A 19059-nucleotide genomic window follows, 5' to 3' on the forward strand; every position below is an offset into this window, starting at 1 on the left:
TTCTCAAAAACTACCCAAAGGGAAACTGACAACAACAAAATTCATCTGATAAGATATCTCTGGTTCGAAGTCACAAAGCCACATATTTGAGAAAATTCCACATGCTAGTTTCTACACCGAGTTATGGACAAGATTTGAATTCCCAAAACTTTTGGACACTCTTGAAACATTACCCTCCCAACGACCTTGGAACAGGGGAAAGCAGATGCCACTACAAACTGTCCTTGTGTTCATTGAAGCTTATGGCCACTACTTGAGCTTCGCTTACGGATCTCACTTCGCTGGTGGACCTCTGTAGTACGCAGGAACTGTCGCGGGGAAGAACATTTGCCTTACCCCTTCGGCCTTAATGATGGGGAATATGATTCCCGATGCAGCCTGCACAAAACTCAAATGTTGTGATCATCCATGATATACGTGTTTCATAGATGATAGGACTTTAGAGGACACTCCCGACCAAACTACGCTCATAGGTAAGTAGATAACGCACCGATATCAATGTAGCTCCAGTCCACATGCGCTTAATCGAAGGAAAAGGCAACATTAATCGACCAACGCCATAGATCGCAACTGCAAAGAAGTGGAGAACCAGACTCAATGGCCGAGGGTTCAAGCCTGAAAGCAAAGAAACCGGTCCATTTGAGAATACGCCTCCGAGGCTTAAGTAATCAAAGCAGGCTTGTCGCATCTCTTTCCTTGCTGGATCAGGTGAAGCACAGAAGACTTTGTATAAGGCTCCTGCCAGTGTATTTATTGTGGATGCCACTGGCTGCATACACCAGAAAAAGAGAAAACATGCAAGTGAAAACTTGGAATTATTTAACAAGTGGAACAAAGAAACATAAGAAAATGCACTTTTCAATGTTTGCAATGTTATTGAGAAGGGACAAGACTTGCCTTGCGCAAGGTATAGAAGGACTCTAGATACTTGCACAGCGTGGGTGCGTCGTTTAAGTCACGCAGAGGCTTGAGGAGATCACGGAGCACAACTATATCTGAGAGTGCCACAGTCATGCCTCCTCCAGTTAACGGATGGCGCATGTTGAATGCATCCCCCATTAGCAGAGCTCCAGGAGTGGGTTGGGGATCAGCGGGCATGCTTCTATTAGGCATTGTCCTTATGTTTCCTTTATCAATGGCGGCAACAAAGGCTTCTTGAATTTCATGAGGAACCTGAATAGAAAAACCCATATACTCAGATAAATAGAATAAACACTGTTCAACAGATACCGGATTGAATTTGTGGCATGATTGTATCTTACAAAAATGACTTACAACAATAATGCATGGTTACATACCTGAGGAGCTACAACTGTCCTCAAGTAGTTAGCCATTTCACCGCTCGCGATATTTGGCACTTTTTGCCCAGGTACATCAACGAGACAACGGACCTCTGTGCTGCTGATTGGATAAAACAAGATAGGAGAGGGATCTGCCAGAATAACATGCCCGTGGTTTGCATAAGGAAGTTGACATTTCTCCAAAACCAGGCCAACAAAACATGACGGCACATCAACCTGCGGGGACGATAAATTAGGAATTGGGAGAGTTTTCTACATCTCAAGAAGAAACATGCGCACAGATCGGAAATCATGCAGTTTAATTTCAACTCAAGAAACAGAAAAGCATGAGAAACGAGTGAATTCTCTCTACCTTGGGTTTGCAAAGGGAGCGACGCAGGTTTGAGAAACATCCATCACAGACAATAGTCAGAGGTGCATAAGCTGCCCACTCTTTTCCATCCTTTGTCTTGTATTGCACACCTTTGATGGTACCATTTTCTTCTATCAAAGAGGTAACCGTCCCTTGCTCCAGTTTTACACTGACAATAAATGGAAAAAAAAAAAAAAAAAAGAGTTTTATCAACAAAAGAAAAAGTAGCAAAAAGCTTACATAAGGAAGTCCCCAGCATATAATTGGCACAGAAGGTTACAATTTTCACAAAAGAGCTAAACAAATGAAAAACCAATGACAAAGGAAGATGGGTGTACGATATGCTTAATATATGTACATGGTAAGCACAGTCCGTAAGAACAAAGCTAAGAACTTCTGTCCATGAACATCGCCATAGAAATTTGCATGAGTTTACAAGCTTAAGTTAAATTTGGACAAACATTAACTCAGGTTCCAAGTTCACACAGCTTATGCATTTCAGAAAGTGTATTTTCCAATGGAGAATACAATACTACGCTTGGACAATTCTCAAGCAGGCTACGCGACAGAAACAGTGAGATATATCCATATTGATCAAAAAATTTACTTGGGAAGAGTCGAAGCTTTTTCCCGCATTCTCTGTATAAAACGTCCATTGTGAAAGCTCCTCCCAGACACATCTGAGTGAAAATTCTCCAACGGATAGGATAGTCGAGTATTTTGTCCATCCTTGAAAAGAGCATAACCAAACACCCGCTGAGCATCAATTTCCTCCACGCAATCTGAAGGATACAAACATCAGTTAACGTCTATCTTTGGCTATAACTTAGACAAGGAGATTAAGAGAGAGGCCAACAACCATCAAAACAAAAATCCCAAATTTTGAATAAAGATCTATCAGAAAATTCCCCAAATGTGTGATATCTCCATACCTTCGAGTCCCAACTCAATTAGCTTAAGATAGCCGCCAGGTTGCAGCAATTCCCCAACTATTCGATCAGGCTCTGTCAGGTCTCTTTCAATGACGTGCACTCGGCGTCCATCCTGCAAGTCAATTAAGAGATTAAATTCGTGTTTCAAAATTTAATCTTCCAGAAAACAAGAAAACTGATTCCAAAAATTTAATTTAAAAAAAAAAGCAGAAAAAAATGGGTCAATCTTAATTACATCAGCCAACAGTTATGAAACTTGAGAACTTTCTACAGGAAAGAAGATATTGAAGGACCTCTCCAATGCTGCTCACTTGGTTGATGGATAATTAAGTTTTCTCAAATCATCTTAAATTGTTAATTGACGCACATATAACTTATGTTCAGTGGATGCCGCCATGTGCTTCATCCACGATTATTCTTCAATGTACCATGTAGCGGGAGGGCCCTACTGGTGGTACCAATTTCTTTATAGGTTAGAAGAATGAATATTAAGTGCAAAAGACCAAATGGATACAATTAACTCCAGCAACTAGCAGCCAAATCTACAGGCCCCGCTGGTCAGGTAAGCATGTGATCGGTTGTAACGCCTATGTCACATACAACAATACAAGAGACAGAGGCCCAAAGTTGGCTATTGGACTCCAGTCAGTATCTAAAGATCAGAAAAACAGAGTTCCAATCAAATCCATCGAGGATTGCTCGAACCAATAGGTGATTGTTTCGTATGGCCCTTCAAATTATGTCCTCACATGATGGGAAGTGCCTAATTTTGTCTGAAACTCATTTGGGATATTCAAATAAGACAAGTTAAGGTTTCCAGAGACAACAAGTAAGAACCAAAAAGTCTGCATGACATTTACATATTCCCTCAAGCAAAACTAAAATCCATCCAATCCTTATGAATACTGCAGTAATGAGCTTTGTTTGATTGGACTACTGAAGACAAGGAGGATGCTATAAAATTATTACAGCCCATTGCATGGACAGGAGGCGCTGGTAAAATGCTTACAGAGTACCGTCCACTAAAATTCGGGATACAAAGTCACTTATGAACTATAGGAACAAGAACCAGCATTTTGGATACCGAACTTATAATTCGCGATACAACGTCACTTATGAACTATGGGAACAAGAACCAGTATTTTGGATACCAAACTTATGAAACCACTCAAATCCCAATATCTTTATCAAATCTACAAAACGAGAAAGAAGAGCGAAACCACGCGCAATCAAATCATTCGCGAAAAAAAAATCTTTATCGTTTTCCATCTAGATTATGAGATTGCTAATTCCTTCAAAAGCTCTGTTGGATTAGAAAATTTCCAGAAAATGGGATTTTGCAGGATGTAGTTGCGTCCAAATAAGTCGATTCCTGGCCAGAAACTCCTACCTCCAGAAGTCAAATTGTTTTCTAAGCAGTACATATGTTTGCGTATAACAATCGGAATTAAAAACGAAAAACGCAAAGAAAAACAGGAGTCCTAAGAGCACTAAAAAAAGGAAGATGCTCCACTTGGTTGTTGCCCCGAGAAAAAAAAAGAATACAGGAAAAATCACAGAAGCGTAATGAAAAAGACAACGAGGTCTCCGAATGTGAAAGAGCAAACAAAGGGAAAAACGAATGGAATCACCTTGCCAAGTGTATGAGCGAGAGCCGCACCGGCGACACCAGCCCCGACGATGACGACATCGACCTCACCACCGTCACCGTTCACGGATTCGGATCCACATTGCTTGCCCGTCGTCACAATGCTGTCGGTCTCGACAACACATTCTCTCCTCTCTCCACGTCTCCTTCCTCTTTTCGCCACCAGATGGTACAAGGCAGAGAGACCCAGGAGAGACGCCAAGATCCAACCCACCACGGACTGATCCACCATCTTCTCCGACCAGCCAATGGACGCAGACGACGGCGGGGGCAAGCAACGAGAGAGAGAGAGAGAGAGAGAGAGGAAAGAAGCAGCAACCGCCACCCAACTCGGGAGAATCTCTCGCTCTCTCTCTCTCTGACGAAGCGCTCCTGGTTTTCTGTTTCCCCTTTTGTCCGATAATGCTCGCGCTTCGCTGGCCCTTGGTTACGCTTTTTCTCGATCGACGTGCGTTGTGTCGTGTTGTGTTGTCGTTGTTTTCTTCCGGAGTTTCCGTTTCGCCCCCGAGAGGTCCATATATATAGTGAGAGAGGTCTGACACGTCAGACGACACGGAATACCTCAAACGTGCGCCGCCTGTTTGCTATCTCGCGCCGCTCGCTCCTCGTCCGTTAAGCTGCGCCATCGTCACGGTCCGTCCCCCGAAATGGCAAGTGCGCCAGAATTAGGAAGGATTGTGGATTATTTGCGAAAATTTCACCATTGTCGGTCAGTGTTTTTTTTTTTTTTTGGTTATTAAAAAGAGTGGAAATGTAGTACGTTGCGAATTAGTCGTATGATTTCGTCCGACGATTTTCCTCATCATAAGTATGTATTATATCGTAATTGTGTCGTCTCATTTTGGTTTGTTTTAATGATTAAATAAAAAAAAGATGCGACGCAATCCCAATCTTCTTTGCATTCCATAAATTGTAAATCATAACATGTTTGGAGGCATTCACTCATATTTTAACTCGTAATTTATCCTACAATGTTTAGTTGCTGTCCAAACAACATCCGTTAGTTGTGACGTAAACGTCTTAACAGCCGAATGCACGAGATATATTACGTGCCATATGATGCAAATTATATTCGCTCTCTGCTGCAGCACTTCTAAGGTACAATGGCGGACCATTGAGTCGCATTTTTCTGTACACCGTAATATAGACAAAACTTTACGGTTGTTCATACAATTGTCGATGCTCGTGCTCCTTTCCCTTTTCCGCCAGTGATTTTCTTGTTTTTCTCTTTGTCGCTTTCTCCGCCGCACATCCCTGATCGTCCGCAACTCCAAAAGGCTAGCGAAGGCCCGATGGCGGCGGCAATGAACTCCGGCCAAGATTCATCTGACGGCCTCATGTTGGACGAGGGAGGAGGATTTTCGCGGTGCAGTCGTAGACCTTACGATGGTCAATGGTCAATGGTCAATGGTCAATCCTTGGGAACGGCTTCTGCCTCCGATTTTTTTATACGGCGAGAAAAGGATAAAGCAAAGACCTTTGTTTTCGTCTTTTATTCTTTTAACCTTGTTTTGTTTCTGTGGTTGATTCCATGTATGTTTGCCACCCGAACTCATGATTCCCCCACAAGGTGACATTTCTTTTCTATCATGACCAGAAAACCACACTGTATATCGGGAAGAACAAGCTTTCAAAGTGATAATTGCAGAGGGATGAAGTAGGTGAATAATTTAGTTAGTTATTTCTCGATGGGTTAGAGCGACACCGTCGGGTATATGACTAGTTAATGCCGGTTTTGTTGTAGCCGAAACTTCTTCACTTCCGATCTCAAGCCCCGTTAAAATGGCCCGGCGGGCGGCTCAAGAGAGATCGCGCTCCCTAAAGGCTCGGCTCACAAGACCCCGGCATGGGTCTAGACAAGCATGTACCCCGACCGCAAGTGATCACCAGCTCTCACTCAGATTCGGACCGAGAGGAAGTGGATTTAGCTTTATTCTTCATGTTTTGGCCATGTCAATGTCCCAGTAGAAGAGGAAAAACAATAATAATAATAATAAATGCCTTATTATTTTTCGTTAGCCAAGTTGGACGGAGTTGATGAAAAGATTTAATTGCACTAATTTGACAAATTTTAGAATTTGATTACACCTTCATGATAAGTCTTAGGACCAGCCTACCAGGTTACGAAATCTTGCGCCTTCAATCATGTGTCCCCACCCTCACTTCCGAGAAGGTGGAGAATTGAACTCCCTACCTCCTTCTTCTTAAATGGGAAGTTGGCCACTGGAGCAACTCTCGGTGGTTGATAGATATGGAGTTAGAAGGTCTTAACTGAAAAGGAAAGAAAGTGATAAGTACATTATCGGTGTTATAACTTTTGTATGATGTTCATTTAAGTGTCATAACTTTCAAAACATTTACTTAAGTGCCATAACTTTCAAAAATCGTTCACTTGAGTGCCATGGCTAACGTGGACGCCAAAAAGCTGACGTGGCACATCGGAAAGCCGACGTGGCATGCCAAAAAAGCCGACGTGAACGTTGGAAAAGTTGATGTAGCACTCAAGTGAACGTCGTACACAAGTTATGACATTCACGGTGTACTTATCCCCGAAAGAAAAGATGCACCGATAAGCTAGAGTTGCTGCACTTATATCTTCATCTTTTTTCTTTAATGAGCCAGGGAACCAGATACGTAGCTTATTCATTAATTTCCATTAAAAGAATTATGAAGAGCTGGTAGAAGCTTTAACCATGACAATTGGTGCAGAGTATACTCCATGGACAGACCATAATTGTCATTGGTTAAAGTGTTAAACGTGGAAAATTTATGGGACAAAGTACAAAATTTATAGCGTAGCTGCCTACTCCATTCTAAAGTTTAACTTTTTGATAATTTATCAATATAGCTCTTTCGGCCAATTTAACCAAAAATCGATGATGTAAATGTCGATCATTCCGCAAGGCACGGCTAGCACTAAAGTGGATAATTTTTTGATATTTTAAAAAAAAGTTACGAAAATTTTCTTTATCAGCGCTGGTTGTGATCGTGCTACGTAGGACGATCAACGTTTATTTCGACGATTTTCGGCTAAAATTGATCGGAAGTACTAGATTGATTGTTGGGAGCACGCAAGAGAAGTCCAATACCTTCGTCCAAGGAAATCGTCAAGAGAGAGCCCAAATCCGAACCCCGTTAACATATCCAGTTGGACCCACATTTACTCAAAAGCTTAAGTCAATGAGTTATGGGCTAACTTAGATATATTAACTGCTCCACATCACATTAATTATCCAATGTGAGACTTCTCTAACACAATTCACACGTGCATTCTAACAATCTTCCCCTCATGTGTGAGCTCCAGTATTAGGTTTGCTCCCCCTTAATCCAAGTATCCTTATGCACTAAGATATCTCAACTTGAGCCCGCATTGTTACACCACAACGCCACACCGACTCGGAAACCACGTTGGTTACCAGATTCCTTCATTAAGATATTCATCAAACACCGAAACAGATTGAAGGTCCACCAATCAACCATCGGCTCTGATACCATTTGTTGGGAGTGCACAGCAAAAGTCCGATACCTTCGTCCAAGGAGATCATCAAGAGAGAGCCCAAGTCCGAATCCCGTTAACATATCCAATTGGACTCACCTTTAGTCAAAAGCTTAAGCTAATGAGTTATGGGCCAACTTGAATATATTAATTGCTTCACACCACTTTAATTATCCAATGTGGGATTTCTCTAACACAAGTTACACATGTATTCTAACATTGACGAATCTCTAAAAGTTAAGATTGAATTAACTAAATTGAATAATTCAGGACTGGATTGGCATCCGTATAATAAATTTAGGATTCTTTTTATAATAATCCTATGCTAACGAAGGATGAATTACTTAGTCTGTACTCATTGGCTCTTGAAATCGGTATCCTCTTTCATGTTCATTATTTTGCCACGCACGTTGTTAACGAAGGATGAATTGCTTTTTGCATCAACTCTATTTCTGTCTCTTCCACATCATTCTTAAATTGGCATAAGAGCCTCCTTTTCTGATGAAATTCTAATGCACCAGGTGCACTTCGCACCTCGGTGTACCTCATGCGCCTATGCACCTCGTAGAAAAATAAATCCATCCCGCCGCTAGACAATGCTTACATGTGTGCCTAGACATGGCCATAGGCCAATTTGGGCCCGAAACCCGCCCGTGGGATAATCGGAATTGACCCATTGATCGGAACCGTCGGTTCCAAACCGGAACCGGCCCGACCCCTCGCGGGCCGGTTACGGTTTAAAAAATTCGGAACCAGCGGCTTCGAACAGGTTTCAAACACCCAAAAAAAAAAAAAAGGGAAAGAGCCAACGGTTCTTTCCCTCCCCCCCCTCCAACAGGCCAAATTTGGACCGAATCGAAAGCGGCCCTTAAATTGGCCCGAAATGGGCGGTTTTGAACCGGCACTGGGATCGCCCCTTCAAGGGCCGGTTCCTATTCAAGCATGGCCATGAACTGGAACCGCCGGTTCATGAACCAAAATCGGCGGTTCATAGCCCATGGCCATGTTTATGTGTGCCTCATTCTCGTCTAAGTAAGCATCATGATGGTCGTGACAGCGGTAAAGCCTCACCAAATCGAGCCCTTTTTCACAAAGGTGTTTTCTTTCAATATCATTTGTATCACTTAGTCACCATTTTTCCAAGCCAACCGTATAAGTCGCTTGATGCTATGATGTTAGCCATATAAACCGCGTCGCTTAATTCTTGTTTGGCAAGCCGCCCGCATCGGGCACTTGTTGTTTCCCCTTTGATTCTCAACTTTTCGCATGTCGTTTCAAGAAGCTAATATCATTGTTAGATTTGCCGCCCTCGGACCAGCTAGACCTAATGTTTCATCATGAACAGCCGTCGAATGCCATCTTGCGCACAACTATGCGTCGTCTCACTACAGATCCACCGAGCTCGCCATTGAGTGCTAATTTCGTGTTCGGCTATAGCGGTAACCCATGAATCTAGAATCGCTAGGCGTTCCAACCTAATACCAACAATGCATTTCTCGGACCGAGAAAGCGGAAATGTTTGGCGTTGTATATTCAAAATCATTAAAGATCGGTTGGCATCATTATGCTCGATAAAAGGAATGAGACAAGCTCCAATAGAAAAATATTGGAAAGGAAAAATACTTCGAAGATCAACCTTTTTAACAATGTTTTATTTTATTGTTACGAATTTGAAATTATTCAAATCATTAATTACCGACATTGGTAAACGACCCAAGGTGATTTGATTATAAGTCAATTCGTGACGGTCATAAGTAGAAAGTTTATATTTTTCAGTCATTGATAAATAATTTGTTGGATAATATTCAACACAGTTACCACAAAAAAACACAACTTTCGAAATCAATACCGTAATTAAGCAAGCGCTATTTCAAACTTAAGCCGACTAAGTGAGCTTGACTTTGAGGATTATCTAGGATAATTTCCTAAGTTAGAGATATTATTCTGTTGATTTTATATATCTCTCAAGATTGCGCATATATCTCCCTTTAATTTTGCGTATCTTGATCGATATATATTTCATTCTCTAGTGAGCTCATAAAGCCTATAAATAGGCTGATACAATCTTATTATAGTGTATCGAATTATACAAAAAATCTTTAAAAAAAAAACATGATATTGGAGCGGGAGGTTATGAGTTTAAATCTTTTCGGGCTCTTATTTGCCTTCCCAATGAAACTTTTCACGCTTAATACGTAGGCAAAAAGACCAAATGTGAGAGGTAGTATTAGAATAATTAAATATTAAACTACACATTCATTTAACAACTTAAACTTTTAGAACAGTTGGCAATAATTCCACAAAATCTCTCTCTCTCTCACACACACACATGCACACACGCACACACGCATGCACGCATGCTCTTTATCCTTGACTAAGAAATTTCAATCCCAAAAGCTTATACTATGGTATAGTGGAATGAACCATAAGTATATAAGGCCCCCCACAACACTTTATCAAAGCAACATGCCTACTTTCATGATCACCATGGGGAGCATTTTTGCTATCTCTTTTGGGACATCTGTACCTAATATTTGCCAAAATGGTCAGATAATTGCTCTAGGAAGTTCTAAACGTAAGCAGACAATCACGTCAAGAACAAATACACACCCCTGCTCTCGAGCACGAACATGTTAATTCCTTCATTTTTACTGTCGATGTCTGTTTGTGCTCTTGCAAGGAGGGGCGGATGGCAGGGTGGCCATGGCCAATCAAGACCCCCGGCTGTCGTACAGTGGAATGACCCCATGAACTTCATTTCTTGCCCCTTTTTGCTTCCTATCTTTTTCCACGTGGAGCCTACCAAGCCGCCAGAAATTAGACTTTATGATTCGGTTTATTTCGCAAAAATTAAGTAATTTAAAACTAAATTTTAAAAAATGACCGTTCATGTCTCTTATAAAAATAAATAAATAAATAAATACTTTCACTGTCTACATAAATATTGAGACACAAATTATTATTGATAATGAAAATATTTTTTATTGACTAATCATTTCAATCGATGCCTGCGATCATCTTCGGGAAAATGTTTTCAAAAGCACTCATTTTCTGCAAGATGAATAGAACCTAAGAGCCTGTACACTCCATAATCCATACTCGAATTAATGTGTTCACCATAGTCAAAGCATAACCCCATTGACCGAATTCATCATCGAGCCAAAGTTAGTTTCTCAAGTCGGCATTAGTTTCTAATTTATCTAACAAAATCCATCTATGCGTCATATTCAACTCTCTTTTCATACAGAATGGGTATTCGAACTTTTGTTTCTACTATTCTCCACATATGAATCTAAATCACCCAACCACGTGGATCGGATAGAGCTCCACCAATACAGTGGCGGGCAGGAATCCCGAGACTGCTTTTAAAACGACAGACTTTGTGATTGAAAAATGGAATCTGATGCTTTACCTAAAATAGGTTGTGTTTGGCACAGATTTGTAAGGACTTTAGACCTCTAAAGTCCTTACAAATCTAAAGCAGGTCCTCTCTTGCTTAAATGAGAGCTAACATAGGCAAAGCCCAAAGGGTTAAAGCAGGTCCTCTCTTGCTTTGGCTTTTAGTATTTCGGCAAGCTCTCTCCAAGGATTAACGAACTTTTTCGGTTGCCTTTTTTTAACCTTCGAAAACTTACTAAAATTTCGCTTTTACCATCAAATGGCCACTCTAGTGCTTCGTCTTCTTCCTCGTTGAACCCAGATCTAAACTGCAGATGCAAATCTGGTCGTCGATCTGATGCCCCTCCGATGGTTTGCACGTCTAGATCGACGATTGCAGGTCTGGTCATCGAAGTCACAAGCCCCTCGACGTCACCTCGGCTAGGTCACTCGACCCCGATGTTTATGCCATGGCAATTGCATCGGCAGATGTGATCATCCCCTCGAGCATCCTTTTCTTCATCTCCAGCCTCGTCATCAATCTCGTTTAGGTAATTGCACTCCGCACCTCCAATGATCTCCCCGAACTCAAGTTGCAGCTGCTTGACCGCCTAGCCACTCAAAGCTCATTAAATTTCGAGAGGAGAATTATCAAAAATGGATCTAAACTTATTGTAATTAGGCCATTTTAATCATTGACCTTTTATTCTTTGTCAATTAATTGATAAAATTTTTGTATTTATACCAATTCAGTCATTCTAACAATTTGGGCCTAAAATCGTTGACATGGTGCAATCGGCATTAACGTGGACAATTTTTTTTTTTTGTTTTCTTTCTTTTCTTTTTTCTTGTAGCTAATCGATGGACCTCAACTACCGGATAGAGATGAGGGCCAGCAAAGTCAACCTCGTCGGCCTTTGGCAAAGCTTCGCTCCCGACAGCCATTGGCGAGGGCAAGCCTCACCTAGAGACTGCTAGACTGGACCTTACTATTGTTGGGCGAGGTCAAGAGCCCTCACTAGGGGTAGGCAAGGCTCACCCTCTTCTCTAGCCGGTTGTTGGATCTTGATGACAGGTTGGAGGAAGAACGAAGGGAGAAAAAAAAGAGAAAGAAAAGAACAAATAAATAAAAAAAAACTAACAAATTATATTATTTAAAATTGTTCACGTCAACGCCGACCACGTCATATCCGCATTGGTCGTGTCATATTAACCATTTTAAGCTAAAATTGGCCAGATAGACTGAATTGACACAAATACAAAAGGTTTAGGAATCAACCGACAAAAAAAATTAGAACTGAATTGACACAATCGCAATAGATTTAAGACTTATTTGATAATTTCCGGGCTTTGGAGTTTGTTCAAATCTGAGGGCGGTTTGTCCAAGGCTTCCTCTTGCTCATTCGGACTGCGATTGAGCAGTGTGAAGGGGTTCGTCCGAACGCGTTGAAGGAGATCAAGTGTAGACGAGCTACTCGTTTTGCCTTCTCTTGACGCAAGTGTCCTCACGACCTCTTTTGCTTTGCTATTTCGTCCACCGCGCTTGCTGTGCTTGTAATGTTTTGGTATTGCCGCTTCCTTCATTTCATCACACGAATGTTAGGTTGCTTCGCCGGCAATGGAGAATGTCTCCAGTTTTGCTTCCATAACAGGGTATTCCCCTAATTTCGCTCTCTCTTTCTTACTTCAAAGCTACTTTGCCAAAATTAACCAAACGATATTTGCTTTGAGCGAACGAATCTTGAGTCAAAGATGTTTGAATAAATGACTTTGCATTCCCTCAAAACTTTCTCAAACGCACCCCAATGGAACAAATTCTGGAGCAGGAAGTTTTGTCGTGGAGTTTTTTGTGTTTAACCCAAGTCAAAAAACCCAAGTCAAAGCAAGAAATTTGAGATGTCAGTTGAGTGCTGCCAAGTAAAAAGTTTGGCTGATGAGCAAGTCGTACATCCCGTGTGGTCTTGCACACTGAAGCCAATCTTGGATGAATTCGTAAGACTTAACTAGTAGGATAATAAATAACACGGAAGAAGGGGACTATAACTACCATAATGTCCTCTTGATCTGTTTTTAATTAATGATGTGGGACTTGTACTTAGGACATGCTCGAAAGTTTCTTTTAAATCACTAAAGACCCGACCTGTATAAAACCATAATTTATTCTTTTTGGACTTACAAACCAAGAGAGCATCGTTACAAAGGAAAATCGAATTATTACGTTTAATCACCGGCCCTTTTCAGACGTTAAACATATCAATGATTAGATCTCTGACCACTTCTAAATCAATTCTTAACAAATCTACCGTCTTTCAATTTGAAACCTCATCCGCTCTCTCTTAAAAAAGGAGTTAGGGAGAAAGAAATTGATGAACAATTTTTTCATTGCAAGTGGCATATTTTGCGAGCAGTAACCTAGTGATAGCAAGATCACTCTCTCTTTCATGAAATCAAAAGTTCGAATTATATTGTGAGCAATCTTTAAACATTTGTGCCTTAGGTATTTGTTACCTCATGCGGAGAGAATTCCCGACTTCCAACACGCTAATGAGACTATGTTGACAAGCTCGAATACTTACATTCGGATTGAGTAGCCGTGGATCGAACTGGACATTCTGTAACGGATATGGGACCCTTATAATAACGCCTATAGAAGTACTTATATTGGTTACCTATCCTCCCTTTTTACTAATAAAAACAAAAACAAAAGAAAAAGGCGGCACATTCCGTGTGTTCTCCTAGGGGTTAGATCATGTCTTCCATGCTTCTTTGCAACATCCCTACAAACACCATTATCTTTATAAGTTCACCACGCCCTTATCGCCTAAGATTACCAAAAACTCATGTTTTCCCCACGGTGAATCCACGGGATGTAAATTCAAAGTTCTTTTATCTTTCTCTTATTGTCGCATAAGATTGAAGACGAGAGTTACTAAACCTTGACCGAAGGAAATTAAAGGAGACAAGAAAAAAAAAAAAAAGACAGTGCAAGAGATGGCAATCACTAGACTTGATCATGGCAAAATGATGCTACTAATGGGACGTTTTTGAGTCCTAATGCCGCTTTGCTTTTAAGGGCTCGTTCTGTCAAAACGGTAATGGGCTTTTCGTCGTTCCGAAACGACTTGACGTTTTTACTCCAATTCGAAAAAACACCTTTTTTAAAATTTCAGCGTCCGGAAATTCGGACAATAGCCGTTGGGCGTCGCGTAGATGCTCCTTCTTCTTCTTCTTTTTTGTCTTTTTGCACTTTGCAGCGACAGCACTAGCGCGTAGCCCCACGCGCTGCTTGGACCGTTTCGTGGCGGCCGACCCGACGGATCCTCCCAGGAGCCTTCATCGTATCGTTCTTACGTGTCGCCCTCTGATTAGCTGCTATCTCTGAAAAATCGTTGTCCACGTCGACAACGCCCTCTTCTTCTCTATCTATCAATTTAAGAAACCCCCCTCTCAACTTAACCGTTCTGTCTCTCCGCCCCACACCTCTCGCTTTCTCTCGTCCCACATCTCGGAGTAGAGGCCAAGATGACGTTCCTTCCCTCCTCCGACCGGAAGCACCGGCGGAGCCCGAGGGTCCCCCTCCTCCCGCAGAAGCACGCCGCCACCGAGGAGCCGATGGAGGCGGGCTTCGACGGCGCTTCGTTCTCGGGCGCCGTGTTCAACCTCTCCACCACCATCGTCGGCGCCGGGATCATGGCCCTGCCGGCCACGCTGAAGCAGCTGGGGCTGATCCCGGGGCTGGCGATGATAGCGCTCGGGGCCGTGCTGACGAACACCTCGATCGACATGATGCTGAAGTTCAGCCGGGCCTCCAAGTCCTCCACCTACTCCGCCGCAGCCGCCGACGCGTACGGCGGGGGCGGGAGGGCTCTGCTGCAGTCCTGCATCGTCGTCAACAACCTCGGGATGCTCGTCGTATACATGATCATCATAGGTATGGACATCAACCTTGTGCTATTTTTAGTTTTCTTGAAAGACTGGATTTGATTAGGCTCAATCCCGGGATTAACTTAGTCGAATGACAAATCTTGATTTTTGTTAGCCAATAACGTGACTTTGAATGGTCCAAATTGAAGTATTAAGCAAAGAGAAATTTTTTTTTTTTTTTGGTGCTTTATTCTTGTGCTAATTTTGGAACCGGAGAATGAGGAAGTTGAAAGTTTGAGGATTAGGAATACTTGGCAATGGCAGGAGACGTGTTATCGGGGACGTGGTCAAACTGGGCCCACCACACAGGGGTAATGGAGGAATGGCTTGGTCAACACTGGTGGACCTCACGCGCTTTCTTGCTGCTGTCCACCACGCTCCTCGTCTTCGCTCCTCTCATCTCTTTCAAACGAGTTGGTAAGTGACGTCCTATGATCCTGTCTTTCTCATTCTGATTGTAGCTCAAGCCTAAAGCGAAATGGTTCATCTTCTTTGCTCCGAACTCAAAAAGCCTGTGCCTCCATTTAAGTTCAGAACATTGAAAAATGTTGAATGTGGCACCGGTTTAACAAGTCGTAAATAATTTTGCTAATATGACAACATTGCAAAGCTGAAATGGACATTCACAAGCTTGGCAAATTGCCACTGTGGTATCGCTTTTGATTTCAATACTTGCTAGTGACCTACATTATACAAAGCTTGTGATCGTAACCTCGTGGCTCTTTTGTAAATAGATTCATTGAGATACACGTCGGCCTTGTCGGTCGGTCTGGCTGTGGTATTTGTTGCAATCACTGCCGGAGTAGCTATGGTTAAGCTGGCAAATGGAAGCATAACAAGGCCACGTTTGATGCCCGAGCTTGTCGATCAGACATCGTTTTGGAAGCTGTTCACGACTTTTCCTGTTCTGGTCACTGCTTATATTTGTCACCATAATGGTAAGCAATCGAACTCTGTCTCTTGTAATCAGCACTCGTGCTTAATGGATAAGTGAACATTATGTGGCATTAAGCTTTATGGAATTAAATGTTGATTCAGAAAGAGCTGACATAATCAACATGGATGCAGAGTGTGTGCATTGTTAAAATAGATGGATACAACTGCATAGGAGAAGATTTTGTCACACCATAGTGGCACATCTCCGACTCTCATACATATGCAGATTGTGCTTGCTAGAATAAGGAGGAAACTGACGATACTGATTCAATCTAGCAAAGTTAATTCTGAGGCTTGATTGTTATTGGAGTCATTCAAAGGTGAAAAGTTTGTCCATGAAGAGAAGATTCATATAAATTGGATAGTCATGATGCGCAATTGCCTTGCAGTTTTTGTGAATGCTTAGATAGATGCAGCATGCTGGAATTCTTTTGAGATCTTTTATTCTAACATTGCGAGTCAGCTAAATTAAGGCAATCGTTATCCTGTTGATGTCTGATATTATTACCACCGTAGAATTCTCTCAGATACCCTGCATGCATGAGAGCAAACGATGCAGTTGATAGACAAACTTACTCAAGCCATGCTGCATCTAGTCCAGCTCACGAGTCCTTTTCTTTTTCCCATTGGCTTACAACAATTTGTTTGCACAATTGACATGTGCTGCAGTACACCCAATAGAGAATGAACTGAAAGACCCAATGCAGATGAAGTCAATAGTACGTTCATCACTGATACTATGCTCATCTGTCTACGTCGCAACCAGCTTCTTCGGGTTTCTTCTCTTTGGGGATCAGACTCTGGATGATGTACTAGCAAATTTTGATGGGGATCTAGGAATTCCTTACAGCATGATGCTCAACGATATAGTGAGAATGAGTTACGGAATCCACCTCATGCTTGTTTTCCCAATTGTGTTTTTCTCACTTCGGCTCAATCTGGATGGCCTTCTTTTTCCCTGTGCAAAAATTCCCATCAACTTCGACAACAGGAGATTTTATTCAGTGACAGCAGCACTAATGGGTATTATATTTCTGGGAGCAAACTTTGTGCCCAGCATCTGGGATGCATTTCAAGTTACAGGCGCCACCGCAGCAACCTCTGTTGGGTTCATATTTCCATCTGCAATCGCTCTTAGGTATGTGCTATTACTAATGATGAATGCTAAGAGCCCTTCCTTCAAGAAGCCGTGTTATCAGGATATGTCATTGATGAAGTGTATAATCAGAGATTCATCGGAGGCTTGCAGGATGCTATAGCACGAATTTCATTTCGGTGGATCGTTGTCCTTGATGGCCTTATCACCTTCGTCCTCTGACTCTGACTCGACTCTGACTTGTCTCTTTTTGAACATGATATTCTTCCTCTTGAGTTAAACGTCCTGCACCTGTTTTGCAGGGATACTCATGGGATTGCAACAAAGAAAGACAAAGTGCTGTCATGGATCATGATCTTGCTGGCTGTATCATCGAGCACAGTGGCACTCTCGAGCGACGTCTATAGCTTTTTTAACAGTGACGAAGGAGTTGGAAGCTGACAAGAAATGAGGGGATCGGTTTGCCTTTTCTCAAGTGACATGGAACTTCGCTCTCAGACATCGAAATCAACTGATTGACACAGGGACAGGAGGAGGAAGAGGATGCATCCAATAGCTTGATTCAGCTGCCCAAAGGCGAAGAGCTAATTCGCACGTCCATACTACTTTCACATTCCCTTGCCGTTTTGTGCATATGAAACAGTGACCTCTCTTACCATTCTTAAAATTGAAGAGTGAGGATATACGACACAACGCACGTCAAGAGTTCAGACGTTAAAAGATGTAATTTTTGCAGGTCTTGCTACAAGTTCGAGTCTTGTCTTAGTGGGAGAGTGTGAATTCAAAGAGACTGGGTAGTGGCAACCATGAACTGGGGCAGAGATGAAACTTGGGCTTGGATTGTGGTCCGAGAAAAATTACTTGTTGGCCCATACACTTTGGCAATTGGATCAAATTTCAATCAACTTCTTATATACAATTTTGTTCCTCTCTCTCGCACTTCATCACAAAATTTTTATTCTGATGTCTACCAAACTTGATCTAATTGCAGACCAGGACAAAACCATGAACCTAACTCCTCATGATTCACTATCTAAATACCATTTTCGTGCTTAAACTAAAGCAAGAAGAAATCCCTTGTGAACGAGATTCTATAATCACGTTCTTAGAACCATCTGGGGCGTTTCTTAAAGGCACTGACCATGGAAATGAGATTGAGTTGACCACGAGAGGAAAGGGTTATGCACGCGAGACATCACCGACGTCCATCAAGGTTAATGTAATCATTCGCGGACCAGAGGGACGCCCGAGTGTCTCTGCTCTGATGTTTGGTGGCATCGAATCATGGAACTTTCATGGGGATGTGATCCGGCGAATTAGACAAAACGAAACGTGGCGGATTAAACGATTGCCGAACCTGGACAACAACCAAAAAGTCGCATGAAAGAGCGTCGTCTTCCAGTTCTACGACCTAAAAAAGGCCCAGCACAAGAGCTACCGACACGGGAGAGAACAGAGATGATGGCCGGCATAGCATCAAACCTCTTCTTGATACGTGCACGTTCACCATCGTATCTTGCTTCCTCTGGCTCTCACCAACCGAGAAAATAAACTCTGGATGAATTTGGACACCGTCTAGATTATCTTAATGCATCGTTTGGTTTTTTTCCCTTGATCCTAGAGGGACTTTCCGCAATGCCCATTTCTCTCTCTCTCTCTCTCTCTCTCTCTCTCTCTCTCTCTCTCTCAAAGTTGCCCATATTCAAAGAAAACCCAAAATAGATAGACTAGTTTCATAGTTGGCCTACTATCCCAAAAAAAAATCATAATTTTATGTTCGATCTCAATTTTACCCTAAATTTTATTTTTTCTTATAAAAAATTTCCACTGAAAATTTAGGTCATATCCAAATTCTACCGTCTAGTCACCATTTTGCCCCCCTTTTTTTTAATCTCATAAAAAGTCACCAACTTTTACTTGAGTTACAAACTTGCCTCCATTAACCCTCTGTCGAAAAAATTATGTTGACAACCAAGCGATGGAAAAATCCTAATCA

At 42.0% G+C, this 19059-nt stretch overlaps 2 protein-coding genes across 3 annotated transcripts; one reads left to right on the forward strand and one right to left on the reverse strand.

The window, feature by feature from the left end:
* Positions 1-26: 26 nt before the first annotated feature.
* LOC115746374 (squalene monooxygenase SE1-like) lies at positions 27-4737 on the reverse strand. Its single transcript, XM_030682111.2, has 8 exons — positions 4217-4737; positions 2586-2697; positions 2261-2435; positions 1654-1822; positions 1299-1517; positions 898-1173; positions 491-769; positions 27-378 (listed from the first exon to the last, which is right to left on the reverse strand). Exons 1-8 carry the CDS (start codon positions 4463-4465, stop codon positions 274-276), a joined length of 1584 nt encoding a protein of 527 aa, XP_030537971.1. The 5' UTR covers positions 4466-4737; the 3' UTR covers positions 27-273.
* Positions 4738-14541: 9804 nt separating this feature from the next.
* LOC115746375 (amino acid transporter AVT6A-like) lies at positions 14542-17979 on the forward strand. Of its 2 annotated transcripts, XR_007197315.1 has the most exons (6): positions 14542-15038; positions 15296-15448; positions 15766-15969; positions 16637-17105; positions 17366-17761; positions 17800-17979. XR_007197315.1 is itself a non-coding variant. In XM_030682113.2 (5 exons), the coding sequence occupies exons 1-5, from the start codon at positions 14630-14632 to the stop codon at positions 17502-17504; spliced, it is 1374 nt and encodes a 457-aa protein (XP_030537973.2). In that variant the 5' UTR covers positions 14542-14629; the 3' UTR covers positions 17505-17979. The 2 variants fall into 2 exon arrangements, 1 of the variants encoding a protein (XP_030537973.2); XM_030682113.2 differs by having other exon boundaries at positions 17366-17979.
* The last annotated feature ends 1080 nt before the right edge of the window (positions 17980-19059 follow it).

This window comes from Rhodamnia argentea, chromosome 2 (genome assembly GCF_020921035.1).
Source record: "Rhodamnia argentea isolate NSW1041297 chromosome 2, ASM2092103v1, whole genome shotgun sequence".
Lineage (NCBI taxonomy): Eukaryota > Viridiplantae > Streptophyta > Magnoliopsida > Myrtales > Myrtaceae > Rhodamnia > Rhodamnia argentea.